This window comes from Panicum virgatum, chromosome 1K, assembly GCF_016808335.1.
Source record: "Panicum virgatum strain AP13 chromosome 1K, P.virgatum_v5, whole genome shotgun sequence".
In the NCBI taxonomy this organism is placed as follows: Eukaryota; Viridiplantae; Streptophyta; class Magnoliopsida; order Poales; family Poaceae; genus Panicum; species Panicum virgatum.
In genome coordinates this window covers 34,353,192-34,366,262 of record NC_053136.1, presented here as the reverse complement: position 1 = coordinate 34,366,262, position 13,071 = coordinate 34,353,192, and the positions used below count along the sequence as shown (strand labels likewise).

Here is a 13,071-nt window from a genome sequence, read left to right as displayed (position 1 = left end):
AATGTTAAATATAGCAAAATGACCGAGAAAATTACCAAAACTTAATGTAGAGTCCCACGTACAATATAGAGATAAACAAAAAAGTTTCAAACGGAGAACTAATTTTTTAAAGTCAAATTTGTCGTGTACTTAACAAAAACACACGGCAAAGAAAACTCTTTTGCCGTGTGTATTTTTTTACCGTGTGCTTTATTGCTCGCCACACGGCAAAGATGGGGTCATGCCGTGTGCTAAACACTTGGCACACGGCAAACATCATGTTTGCCGTGTGCCTGTATATTTGCCGTGTGCTACATTCTAAGCACACGGCAAAGAGTCTGTTTACCGTGTGCCCGACAAAGTGCACACGGTAAAACTTCTCGCACACGGTAAAGGTGGCGTCTCCCGTAGTGCATACTCCTCTGTAGTTAGAGATAGTCAACCAAACATTTTGCCCCGTGAAACGAAAAAGGCCAGCTCAAGACTTCGCGGATCCGGCCAACACAAATCCATTGTCCCATTCATCCGTAGACAGCTACTACCTATATAATTTTTTTCATAGATGCAACTTGCAGGACAATAAGCCACGTAGGGTTTACCAGACCAGCCCACGCACGCATCACATCGAACACACTTGCTCCCTCAATCGGGCTATAAATACCAACCAAAACACCACCTCAGGAGAACCATCCCAAATACAGCAAGCTCAGAGTACTCAAGCTAGCTAAAGCAAGCAGCTCATACCACACACTTGAAGCTCTAGCTAGCTAATACAAATGGCGCCATCAAAGCTTGCCATGTTCCTCGCCCTGACTGTCCTCGCCTTCGCGGCGGCTGTGCACGGCTGCACGCCGTCCTGTCCTACCCCACCAGTGGTTCCCAGCCCACCGCCGCCGGTTGTGCCGACGCCGTCCGGCGGTGGGGGCTCCTGCCCAATCAACGCACTGAAGCTGGAGGTGTGCGCCAATGTGTTGAACCTCCTGAAGCTCAACATCCCTGTCACGGGGAGCGACCAGTGCTGCCCGCTGCTGCAGGGGCTCGTCGACCTTGACGCCGCAATCTGTCTCTGCACTGCTATCAAGGCCAACGTCCTCGGCATCAACATCAATGTGCCCATCGACCTGAGCCTCCTCCTCAACCACTGTGGCAAGATCTGCCCTTCAGATTTCACCTGCCCCAATTAGCTAGCGAATGAAACATTCCACACGCCATCTGAATCTTCAGCATCTATCCACTGCCTTGCCTGCGTTCTTGTGCACCTATGCCGTCGGTCTATGTGTTGGTTTGCATCAGCATGCACCCATATATGTGTTGTTCTCTTCTGTTCGGGTTCGAGTGAGGGCTCAGGACAGGTGATGGCATGCAAATTGTTGTTCTCGTTCATTCGAACAATATGTTTTGTTTTTTGTCTGTAACTTCATCATATACGTGAAATAAAAGTTTATACAAGTTGTGTCGATCGTCTCGAGCTGTGACATGGCATGCACGTGCGATATTATTTACACCTCAGCCCCATTTCAGTTTTGAGCATGAAAAATGATCAGCATGAGAGCTGCATTTGTGATGAACTAATGGATCGTGTGTGCGCGCCAAACTGCCAATTGGCAATGTAATAAATAGAGCTTGGAATGAACACGGAGAGGCGCTGAGAGTATGCAAACTAGTCAGGCCCTTGACATATAAAAGCGAGAGAGAAAAAAAAACTTGGTAACGAATATGACAAGAAATTTGTAAATACTAATAAATTCAATAGTAAGGTGAGTAAATTTACAAATTAGACTGATGATTAATGAGGCACAAATTAAAAGGTCCATTCCTGTCTCTTTTGGCAGTTCATTCGCGATGTACTGCTTCATAGGGGTTGTTAGCATTAGCAGCTTAATTATTAGGTTGGCTACATTATATCTGAGTAGTATGTACATGTGACCAAGCGAGCACCAACAAAATATGATTATGATCGATGGCTTGGCTTTTCAAAACGTTCTCTCTAGTGAACTCTTTTCAAAGTTAACATGACTAGCTACGTACACGATCTATACATTATCACACACCAATGATTAAGATATCACAAGGCTCATCAGGCAAAAGAATCTTCTATTAAGTACTTATTAGAAGAAGCAAAAAGATCATATGTTTCAAATTGTTGTAGACGATGGAATGATTAAGATAGGATATGTGAGCTACTAACTATGAATAGGCCAATTTAGCGGCCTACTAGCCAGTTGGCCGTTAGACTATTGTTGAAATTCACGCATTGAGGTTCAAATCAACCACAGTGGCCAAATTAATCTTTGTCAATCGCCCAAATATATGGCTCATGTCCAGAAGAACCTGCAATTAAAATTATATGAATCCTTAATTGCAGATATGTACTCCCTCCGTTTTAAATTGCAGTTCGTTTGACTTTTTTATCTCAAGTTTGATTGCTCGTCTTATTCAAAACTTTATGCAAAATATCAATTATTTTGTTGTGAGTTGCTTTGTCAATACAAGATCTTCTAGAATGATTTAAATTTGGCAATATTTGCACAGTCGATCTCCGATCCTTACTCCTCAAAAATATCTGGCAATATTTATTCGGAGTTTATTTTGTCGTGTCCGGAAGAGCATAACAATGAGGAATATAATAAATCTAGGTATATATGATCATTCTCGGTCTTCTCTAGCTTGTCCCGCACAATAAGAATGAAGCCCATGCACCAGACATGTAGCTAGCTAGGTAGTGTGTATTCCTTGTTTGTTTTACTCGTCGTCGCTCGTATATGGGACAGACGTGTGTGTGCAGGAGTATTGCCGACATGGCCGACTTGCAAGACTCTCGACACGTCGACCACTGATCGCTCAGCAGCCACAAAAAAAAAATGCAGCAGCTCATCAGGTTCAACAAAGAAAAAAGGGAGGTTCGTTGTCTCACCATGTTGCGTTCAAAGTCTAATGTATAAGTTTGCGTATACTTCTAGAGAAGAAGAGACAGCCACACAGCCTTATGGCAACTTGTTCCCTGGCTTTGAGCGAAACTGGGAGCTTATTATTATAGCTACCTTCCCGGCCGGTTGGGCACCACCCACCGTACCTGATATACATAGCTCATGTGAAACGGCAGCTGCTGGGAGCAGGAAAATTGTTTCTGCGCTGATGGCCACCACAAGCTGGAGACGACAACTTTGACCTAGCTAGCTAGATAATCCAACGGCACATCATGGGATATTTGATCGGAGTAGTAGCCGCGCGCATTCGTCGTAGCACGTACTACTACAGTCTACAGATCACTTGGCCTCTCTCGTGACCTTGCCTCGACGATCTAACGTTGGAAGTCGTCCGTGCAACAACGACGACGCAAGTTGGGCGCTGACGACGCAAGTGGATCCGTGAGACTCTGACGACGATCTGTTCTGTCAAACATGCATGCTTGGACGAATGTGGCTGATGGAGCTAGCTGGCGTCGTGTGCGCCGGCTCGGTGCAGACAGGTGACGTGCCAAGTTGCATCGATGAGCGTGACCCTGGATTAACAGAAATCAGCAGCATCGCCGGCCGATTCCGTCAGATTTCCTTTTTGTTTGGTCCAGCCCGTGACCTGAAAGCGCATGCTTCCCTCTTGGCAATTAATCTGTTCCGGCCACGTATACGTCTTCCGTTAGTAATGTTATCCTAAGAGCATCTCCAATAGTTCCTCATCTTTTCTTCCCAAATGTTGTTTGCCAACTCTCCAAATAGGTATGGAGAGACAAAAAAAAAGAGATTATCTCCAAAAGTACCCTATTTTAACTTCCCAAAAATTGTGTCCCCACATGGATTCCGTGCGAAAAGCTCGAAGATTTTCTAGCCATGGCGGCCGAATCTCAAGTTGGTCCAACTCGCCAACGATTCGATGGGCGCCTGGCCGGGTTGAGGTGGGAGGAAGGAAGAGCAAGGCGAAGGGAACTCCCTTGGGTTTTGACCCACGGAGGAGCAGCTCGAGGACGGGCCGGAATCTGGCCAACGGCGGTCAATTCGAGAGCTGCTCGTGGCCGGCAGTGTTCCGGCAGACAGCAGGCGACGGGAAGCGGCAAAATATAATGGAGTCGTCTCGTCGAGGGGATAGTCATGTGCCATCATCTTGAGCAAGCGGATGTCGTAGCAGTCGAATTCGATGGCTGGATGGGGTTCGAAGGGGCTGTGGCAACAAGGGTTAAATTTTCCGACCGGTCGCCCCTAACCGTCGGGGTCCGGTTCCGGCTAACCGGACCGGTTAGTCCGGTTACCGGTCGGAACCGGACAAACGCAAATTTGAATTCAAATTCCCCCGTTGAAACGGTTCTAACCGGTATACCGGCCGGATATACCGGTTTACCGGCCGGTTTGACTGGTTTACCGGTCGGTTTGACTGATAACCGGTCAAATTCAATTTTTTTTTAAAATTCAAATGCCCGCAAAGTATACTAAATAAATGTTTGTATAACATATTTTAGTCTAAATGAACCCTCCAACCCTCTTTTGTACTACTTTTACATTGTATTTGTATACTTTTGTATGCACGTTTTTTTTGTTTAACTTCAAATCCCCGCAAACTATACTAAATGAACGAATTTTTGAGAAACTTTGACACCATTAAATTCATCGCACCTTGAAGTATTTTTAGAATTTTTTTGGGAATTTTTCATTTTTTTGAATTTAAATTTAAATTTTGAATTTGGGCCGGTTTGGTACCGGACCGGTTCCCACCGGTTAGGTAAACCCTGGTGGCAACGGTTTCTTCTCTAGCGACGAGAAAAAAAGCCGCAGGGAGTCCGATCAGGAGCGACGGAGGTGTGCACATATTTACGCATAAGGATGATCAATTTGCCAATTGTTAGAAGATAGGGAAGTAGGATATGGAACTATTGGAGACTGTTTTTTCTCTTTTTTTCTAAAAAATCAAAGATGGGGAAGAGAGATGGGGAACTGTTGGAGATGCTCTAACACCTAAATAGTAAACAGTTCGTCACCTGCCATTTAGCCTATTATTCGGGCAAGATACATGTTTAAACAGGCAAAATGGATGTTTAAATGGTCAAAACAACCGATTAATAAACAGAAATGATGTCACTACTACAAAAACGATTTGTAGGAACGCTTTGATTTTTTTCAGGAGCGGACTAAAATTTCACTCGTTGCTACAAATAGAGCAGGGTTGCTGTAGCATCCGAACCGTTCCTAGAAAATATTTTTAGGGGCATGTTACCTATTCCTACAAATCTAATTTTTAGCTGCGAAAACTAGGAACGGGTGTAACATCCCAAATTTTTTCCGGAATGTTATAAAGTCAAAAAATGTGAATTTCAAAAAAAAAAATTATGGCAATGCTGTAAATATCAACTTAAGTAAGATTTCTGCCTTCCAAATTCCTAGTAAATTAAAACTTTGTGCTTAATTAAGGATGATAATTGCTAGTGTGGGAATATCCGGAGTTATTTGGATTTATTTGGCTCTACCTTGTTTAATTCGAATTTGATTTGGATTTATTTCTTTGTATGAAATTGTGTGGAAATTAAATCGAGGTGTGCCCCTCAATTTAATTTCATCTTCTAACATTTGTATGGGATTTAATTTGAATTGAGCCATTCAAATTAAATCCAAACTCTAACCCTAACCCGTCGTCTAGCCCGAGACCTACCCTAGCCTAACCGGCCCTAAACCAGTCCGAACCCAGGTCCGATCCTAACCCGATGCAACCTTGTTCAGCTCAGCCCGAAACCCACCAAAACCCTTAATCCAGCCCAAGAAACAAACCCACACAGGCCAGCTAGCCAACCAGCCTGCCTCACACGCAACCCAGCCTGCCAGCCCGCCAACACGCACGCGCGCCGGCCCAGTTCGCCGCGTGAACACGATCGCCGGCCCAAACCGCTGCTGCCAGCCCAGCTAGCGCTGCGTCTCACCACCGGCCCGATAACGCACACGCCCGCTCCGCCAGCCCAGCTCCGCAGCCACGCCCTCCGTCCGCCTTGACCCGCTGACCTCGCGGACCCACCAGTCAGGCCGCCCTGTTCCCCTATCTCCTCTCTCACGGACGCAGCCGCCTGCTCTGCTTTTCCCCTTTACAACCGCCCGCGCCCTCTCCGTCCCTCACGCCGGTGTCGCTTGCCTGCTCGCGTCACCCGCCTGCCCCGCGCGACGCTTTTGACTGGCCCCCGCGGCGCGCCCTACCCATGCCACGCCGCGCCAAACCCCAGCGCCGCGAGCATCCGACCGCGGGATGGCCGCCATGTAGCCCCGTGCGCGCGCCCAAGCTGCCGACGGCAATCTTCGGCGTCCGTGCCTTGGAGCACCCCGCGCCGAGCCCCAAACCCTAGTGGCCGCCTATAAAATCCCTAGCCGCCACAAACCCTAGAGCCCAGAGCTCTTTTCTTCCGTCGCCACCGCTCCTGCAAAACAAAGGAGAGGGAGAGGAGTAGAGGAAGGAAGGAGAAAGAGGAGGGGAGAACAGGAGAGGAGGGGAAGAAGGAGGAGAACGCCGGCCGAAGCTCGACGCCGCCACGCCAGGAGAAGCCAAGGGGAAGAGGAGCGGCTGGAGCACCACCACCGGAGGACGCCGACACCGAGCCTGCGCCTGTTCGATCACGTCACCGTTGCGGTTCTCCCTGCACAGCCTCGCCTCAACCCTGCTTCGCCTCGCCACAGCGTCACCCTTGCCCTCCTCAATCCACCAGGTAGGCCACCACCAATCTGTCGCCTTCCCCCTTGCCCTGCCTTGATTCGAAGTCGTGCCCCGCCTTGCGCCATCGTTCAGCCACGCCATGGCCTCGCCACGTTCGTGTCCTGAGCGGACAAACGCCCGCTCACGAGCTGCACCGCGTCGCCATCGCTGTCGCCGACGCCGCACCGTGGCCCTGCCACGACACAACACGACCGCCTGCACGTGCCAAAGGCCCATCTTTCTCGCCGCCGTGCGGCCTGAACCCCTCTCCATGCCTCACCATGAGCGCGCACACCACAGGAGCACGCGCACTGGCCAGGCCACGACCCACGCAGCCGAGCCCCGCTCCGCTTTGCCTTTCTGGGCTGCGCGCGACGCGTTCGCGCCGCGCCTTGGTCTTTGCCGCCCCAAACCTGGCCCTGCGTCGCCGTCACCTTGACCTCACCCCGGCCGTCACTGCTGCAGCCACGCGCCCGCCTCTGTCTCACCGCCATCAAGGTCAAAGGCCACGCTTTAGGCCTTGGCGCACCCTGACCAGACCACCGTCAACGTCGCCCCTCCGTCGCTCCGCCTTGCCCGCCCCTACCTCGCCGCCGATGGGAATCGCCAACGCCACGCCACAGGGAAGCAGCCGTCGCCCAGTGAGGAGAAGCCCCATCGCCGCCGAAGTCAGCTGCGCTCCACCGCTGTAAGGATCACCGGGGTATCCGACCCCAGAGGGGGAAGGGGTGAATAGGGTCGCTAATTGCTTTCTAACCTAGGGCTCAATCTATTTGCATAAGATAAACCTAACACGTGCTACACATGCTAGTTATGACTTAGGTTTATCTATGCTACTCTCTACTTACCAATAAAAGACTTGCAACCTATAGACAATCCTAATCAAACTAACTAGGAAAGTAAAGGCACGCAAGATAGAGTAAATGCGGAAACGTAATACTGTAAGTAAAGAGGTGAGGGAGAGAATATGCAAACTCCCGTGAAGACACCAAGACACGATTTAACGTGGTACGGTTAGGACACCAAGTCCCTCCCTACGTCCACGGCCACTTGTCCAACAAGAACAAGTGTGATGCCAAGTCTCTTCGCTTGATCACCGTCTTACATTCACCACCAAGGCTTCCGGCAAGCAATGGCTAAGTGGCACCAAGTCACCAAGACAAGGCCACCGCCACCGTCTCTCTCAAAGCGTCACCAACGGCACCGTCTTCACTATTGGAGCTTCTCACCAAGAGGGGTCTCCTTCCCCATACAAAGTGTCGTTGCCTCTCCACACCAAGTCGGAGGGTCACACAACGAGTACACGATTGCTTGCTGCAGCAAGACTTGGCTCAAGGGAGCTCTCGCAAGAACTAATCCCTATACAAGTGCACAAAGCATTCTCTCAAAGTTTCTCACAAGCTAGATATGACACTAAGCTTTGCTAGGATGGTTGGAGATGTTAGTTTGCTTGGGCAACACTTCCTTCAACTTTTCTGGCATCCAACCATATGCAGCAACCGGCCTTGGGGGGCATATATAGCCCACACACCCCAAAAGAGCCGTTGGAAATGTGGCTGACAAAAAGCGCTATCACCGGTTAAACCGATGATCCACTTTGTGTCATCACCGGTTTAACCGGTGAGCACCTTTTTCCAACTAGCCGTTATACTTCAACGGCTACCTTAATCAACCGACGTAATCAACCGGTGAATGCATCTTCATCGCCGGTTTAACCGGTGCATGTAACTGTCCCAGAGTTCCCGAAAACCAACTCTCTGGACAACTACACGACGTAATTGACCGGTGTATCATCGGTTCAACCGATGTATGCATTTCCCTTGGTCTTTTTCTGCCGTTGCACCGACGTATTCAATATCTTCATCGTCGGTTCAACCGACGCAAAACCCTAGCCTCAGCTTCTGGGTTCATTGCATCGGTGAGTACAATTTGCTCATCATCGGTTTAACTGGTGATAGCAAAATGTCTCTGTCTTGTTTGTTTTTGACTTGATTTCTTCACGGTCTCTTCAATTCTTTGTCCTTTGGACCGAAGCGGAACCACTGTAGGTGCGGCCCTTCGGGCCTACCTACGCCTATCTTCTCTTTATCATCACTTGAACCTAAAAGCCTGAGAATGGTCATTTTAACAAGCATATTAGTCCAAGTGTTGTGTGTGTCATCAATCGCCAAAACATTATATTGAAATATGGAATGAGAGGCCATTTTCGCTTCAGCCGCCGTGAAGCCCGCTGGGGATCTCCGCCAAGCCGTCGTCGCCCCGCAGCTGGAACACCGAAGAGCTCCGCTGTCGGAGAGGACTTCCCCGAGCCGCCGTCGACGCCGAAGCCGGAGACGAAGGAGGAACCCGGATCCCACGCGCAGAACCCCTTGAGCTGCTGCCTAGCCCCAGCCGGAGCCTCTGCTCATGTTCCGCCATTGGTCCCTGCTCGCCCCTCGCCCCGCCGGCTCTCGCCTCGCCGCCAACCGGAGCAGCCTCGCCGTCCCCACTGAAGACAACGAACCCGACCACCAAAAGGAAGAAGCAGAGGAGGAAAAGAGAAGGGGCGGAGAGGAGCCGCCGACAAGTAGGCTAGAGTTGTCAGCCAGAGAAGAAGGGAGAAAAGAGAAAGAAAAGGAGAAGAAGAAAGAAGAATTGGGCCGCCACTAGCCCAGCCCGTCAAGCTGACGCCGAGCCAGCCTGTCAAGTCTGAGCCGCTGTCCGAGCCGGCCTGTGAGCCTCTTCCTGAGCCGGCCTGCCTTCTGAGCCAAAGCTTGAGCCGGCCTGCAAGCCGCAGGCCGAGCCGCCCACCTGTGTGAGCCGAGCCTTAGTTGGGCCACTGATAGACTTCCGGCCCAGTAGCTCTTTAACCCTTTTTTTTCTGGTAAACCCTGACACGCGGGCCCCATCTGTAAGTCTCTAATGAGAGGCTGACATGCGGGACCCACTGACCCGGTTGACCAGTCAACAGTCAATGTTGACTCAGTCAACGCTGACGTCACCATGCCACGTGGCACGCTCTAGTGCTGCCACGTGTCACCTCTGTGTTTTTCCTTTTTTGATAATTATTTATTAATTCCAGAAAATGCTTTAATCTTAGAAAAATCACAGTAATTCAACCGGAGCTCCAAAAAATATGAAACCAGTTTCATAATTCTTATAAAATCATGATCTACACGATAAAATATGTTTTGTTGTGAGTTGGATCTCTTTCGAGACTGTTTTGTGCATTCTTGCACTTTGGCCCCTATATTTACACGTAATTACAATTAGGTCCTGACGTGGAGGAGTTGACCGACATCCCGGACTACCAGAAGATTCAGAAGGACTATCCTGACACCCGGAGGACCCAGAAGGACGTACCGGACGACCAGAAGATGTCAGAGACCGTGAAAGACTACGAAGACCTATCGGGTTCACACCCATTCGCGATTGAATACCTATTAGGCATTGCTTGCTAGATACGCTACGCTCCCAAATTGTGTGTGATGAGATGAGCTTGCATGGCCATTTATTTACTGTATTCCTTGATTCCCATACTTAGATGTGAATTGTTGTATGTTATTGCTACTATGAGTGAGATTTGGGGAATGTGAATATATGATGTGATAGTCCTTGCTTGCTGGAAGATGCCTCCACATATATGGGAGTTGGTGATTAGGTTATAGCGGGGACGAGCGGACCCTTTCCCTGATCTTCGGATCGGGAGCCGGGGATTGTGCGTTGGGCGCGATCCTGAGCAGCACTTGTAATTGGGTGAAGGGCACCTGTGGTGGGTGCTAGACCGTTCCCGTGGAAACATAGTAGAGGTGTAGTTATGGAGGAGATACTTGTGATGGGTATCGATTGCAGACCGTGTTGACGGAATGCTAACTTGGACGAAGACGCTCGCCTCGACTGGATGAAGGACTTGACTTTGTGGCCCTAGTGACAGAACTATGTCAAACGTGCACACCACTTATTCTTTATGAGGGAGGACCCAGCCTGATCTAGCTATGCGCGGCATCATACTTGTAGGAGGATAGAGTTTCAGTGTCAAGGGGAATGGGCAAGACCCTGAGCCCCCGATCGCAGGATCCATGTTGATTCCATTCTAGATTGCTTCATAGCCCCGGGCGACCTTATGAGGGAGGACGCGCCCCAAACCGGGAGCAGGATGGTGCCATAGCCGTTAGTTTCGTTGACTGGTGCCTCAGAGAAGATCGGGTCGCTCTTGGCTGGATTCGTGGCGAGTGGGTACAGGTGTACAACCCCTGCAGTGTGAAAACTATACGTATAGTCGCGTACTCGGTCATGTACAACTCTGAATCTGGCCCCACAAATGTAGTTAGAACCACATATACTTTTCTACCTCCCTCTAGTACCACTTTTCCTGCTCGGATAGCAGCTGAGGTGTGGGGAGAGGGAGTTCCCGCACTGAAACAGGGTTGAGGCAGTTGTAGAGGAAGGTAGGAGACCGGGAGTCCGGGATGCCGGAGCTGCTCGTGTTGAAAGGTGTTTTGGATGACTTATATGTATTGCTTGCATAGGAAAACATAGCCTATCCTTGGCATTATTCTTTACCATTTGTATTCACATAAAGCTTGCATACGGATGGTGACGTGAACCTATCCCGTCCTTGGGGATAGCCTGATAGATGCAGGATCCAAGTGACGGAGTCGACAGGATGATAACGGAAGACAACGTGAATGATGGCCCGAGCTACTCACCGAGCTGCCTGTGGAGAGGATTCGTGAAGATGAAGTTGCCCAGAAAACTAGTTACTGTTTCCGCTTTCTGTTTGTTTTCTTTTTAGCCCAAGGGGCTTGTACTCTGAGATTCATAATACAATCCTTTGGATTATGTAATAAATAAACCCATGTGATGTTGTAAACGTGAGTTATATCTGTAATATTCGATTGAAATGAGTTTTGTATGTGATAGCTACTGATCCAGGGACTATCACGACGATACAGCGAGTTGGGTTCGCCTTTCGGGAACCCGATCTGTTTCAACGGGTAGCACATCAGTTCCTAAAAATAGAATTTTACCCGTCACTAAAAATGTTTTTTTTAGCAGTGTGTACCACCACACCATTAGTTGTCCCACACCGTTCTAATTTCTAAACATGTAGTAGAATATACATCCATCACTCTTGGCAAATTACAGGCATCCATCATCATGTCCTCGATGAGACATAAATAGCAGCTTTTTTTATATGAAGCTACCTCTAGTAGCTAGCTACTAGCTTAATTATATATACTAGACTATCTATGCTCCAGCACAAGCTAATTATAATTAATATAAAATAAGACTTATAGCTAATAATTATAGTTATCTATCTCACGTACTTTTTCATCAATTAAATATTCTAGCACATATTCTAAAATACATATCTATCATTATCTAGTTGCAATAGAATTCATTTTGCATACCTCCATATATATTTAATATATATTTAATTGAACTATTTGTTTGTGAATTGTATTCTTATCTCTTCCCATCATACATGACACTACTTAAAAAACCTTAAGCGTGACATATAAAAAGGCCCTCAGCGGCTATCATGATTTTGAACCGCCGTGGTTAATGCCTGCGATTAACCGAGGCGGTCATTTTTTATTAACTGAGTCCGTTACAAAAAAAACTGCCTTGCAAAAACGATTAACTAAAGCGGGTGCCTTAAAATGTCTGCACGTAAACACCTTGGTTAATACATTAACCGAGGCGAGTACGCTATAAGGCCCGCCTTGGATATAATATTGGCCCATCTCGGAGCCCATACAGCCCATCTCGACCCGATATGTCGCTCAGAGTATATAAGCAGGAGTTAGGGTTTCTCTCGCTCATTCCTCTCCTCCCTCTCCCAGGTCGCGCCTCTCACCCCAGCGCCGCTACCCCTCCCCTGTCTCGACAGCACCGCCCCCGAGCCGTCCCTCCCTCTCCCTCACTCCTCCCTCCCCACAGCAGCAGCAGAGGCGACGCGGCTCTCTCCTCTCCCGGTGGCGCAGCTCCCTCCCATCCCTCTCCATCCGTGCGGAATGGGGAGCAGTTGCAGCAGCAGCAGAGGTGGCATGGCACGCGCGGGCTGGAGGTGTCGCACACAGGTGGAGGCGGCGTAGGCGAGCGGAGGATCTATCGCCCTTCCTTACTTCGAGCGGACTCTCCACCTCCGGCACTCTATCCATCCCGGCGTGCCCTCTCTCCCTCCGGTGGCTGCAGCGCGGCGGCGCTGCCCCGAGCTAGCCCGGCGCGCCCTCCGGCACACGATGACCAGATCTAGCAAGCAGGCGCTCCTCCTCCTCCTCCTCCCTCATGGGCTGGATCTGGTACCGTGGACATCAGATCCAGCAAGAAGGGCCGGATCTAGCCTCCCCCGGCGGCGCTCCATCTCCTCCATGGGCTTAGATCCGACCTGGGCGGCTTGATCGGTAAGCGGTGGCAGCGGCCATGATTGGGCATGACGGGCCCGAGGAT

General features: G+C 49.5%; 1 protein-coding gene across 1 annotated transcript; it reads left to right on the top strand.

Moving 5' to 3' along the window:
• Nucleotides 1-653: 653 nt before the first annotated feature.
• LOC120703967 (cortical cell-delineating protein-like) lies at nucleotides 654-1,438 on the top strand. The gene has a single exon (XM_039988196.1). It carries the CDS (start codon nucleotides 756-758, stop codon nucleotides 1,161-1,163), a length of 408 nt encoding a protein of 135 aa, XP_039844130.1. The 5' UTR covers nucleotides 654-755; the 3' UTR covers nucleotides 1,164-1,438.
• Nucleotides 1,439-13,071: the final 11,633 nt, after the last annotated feature.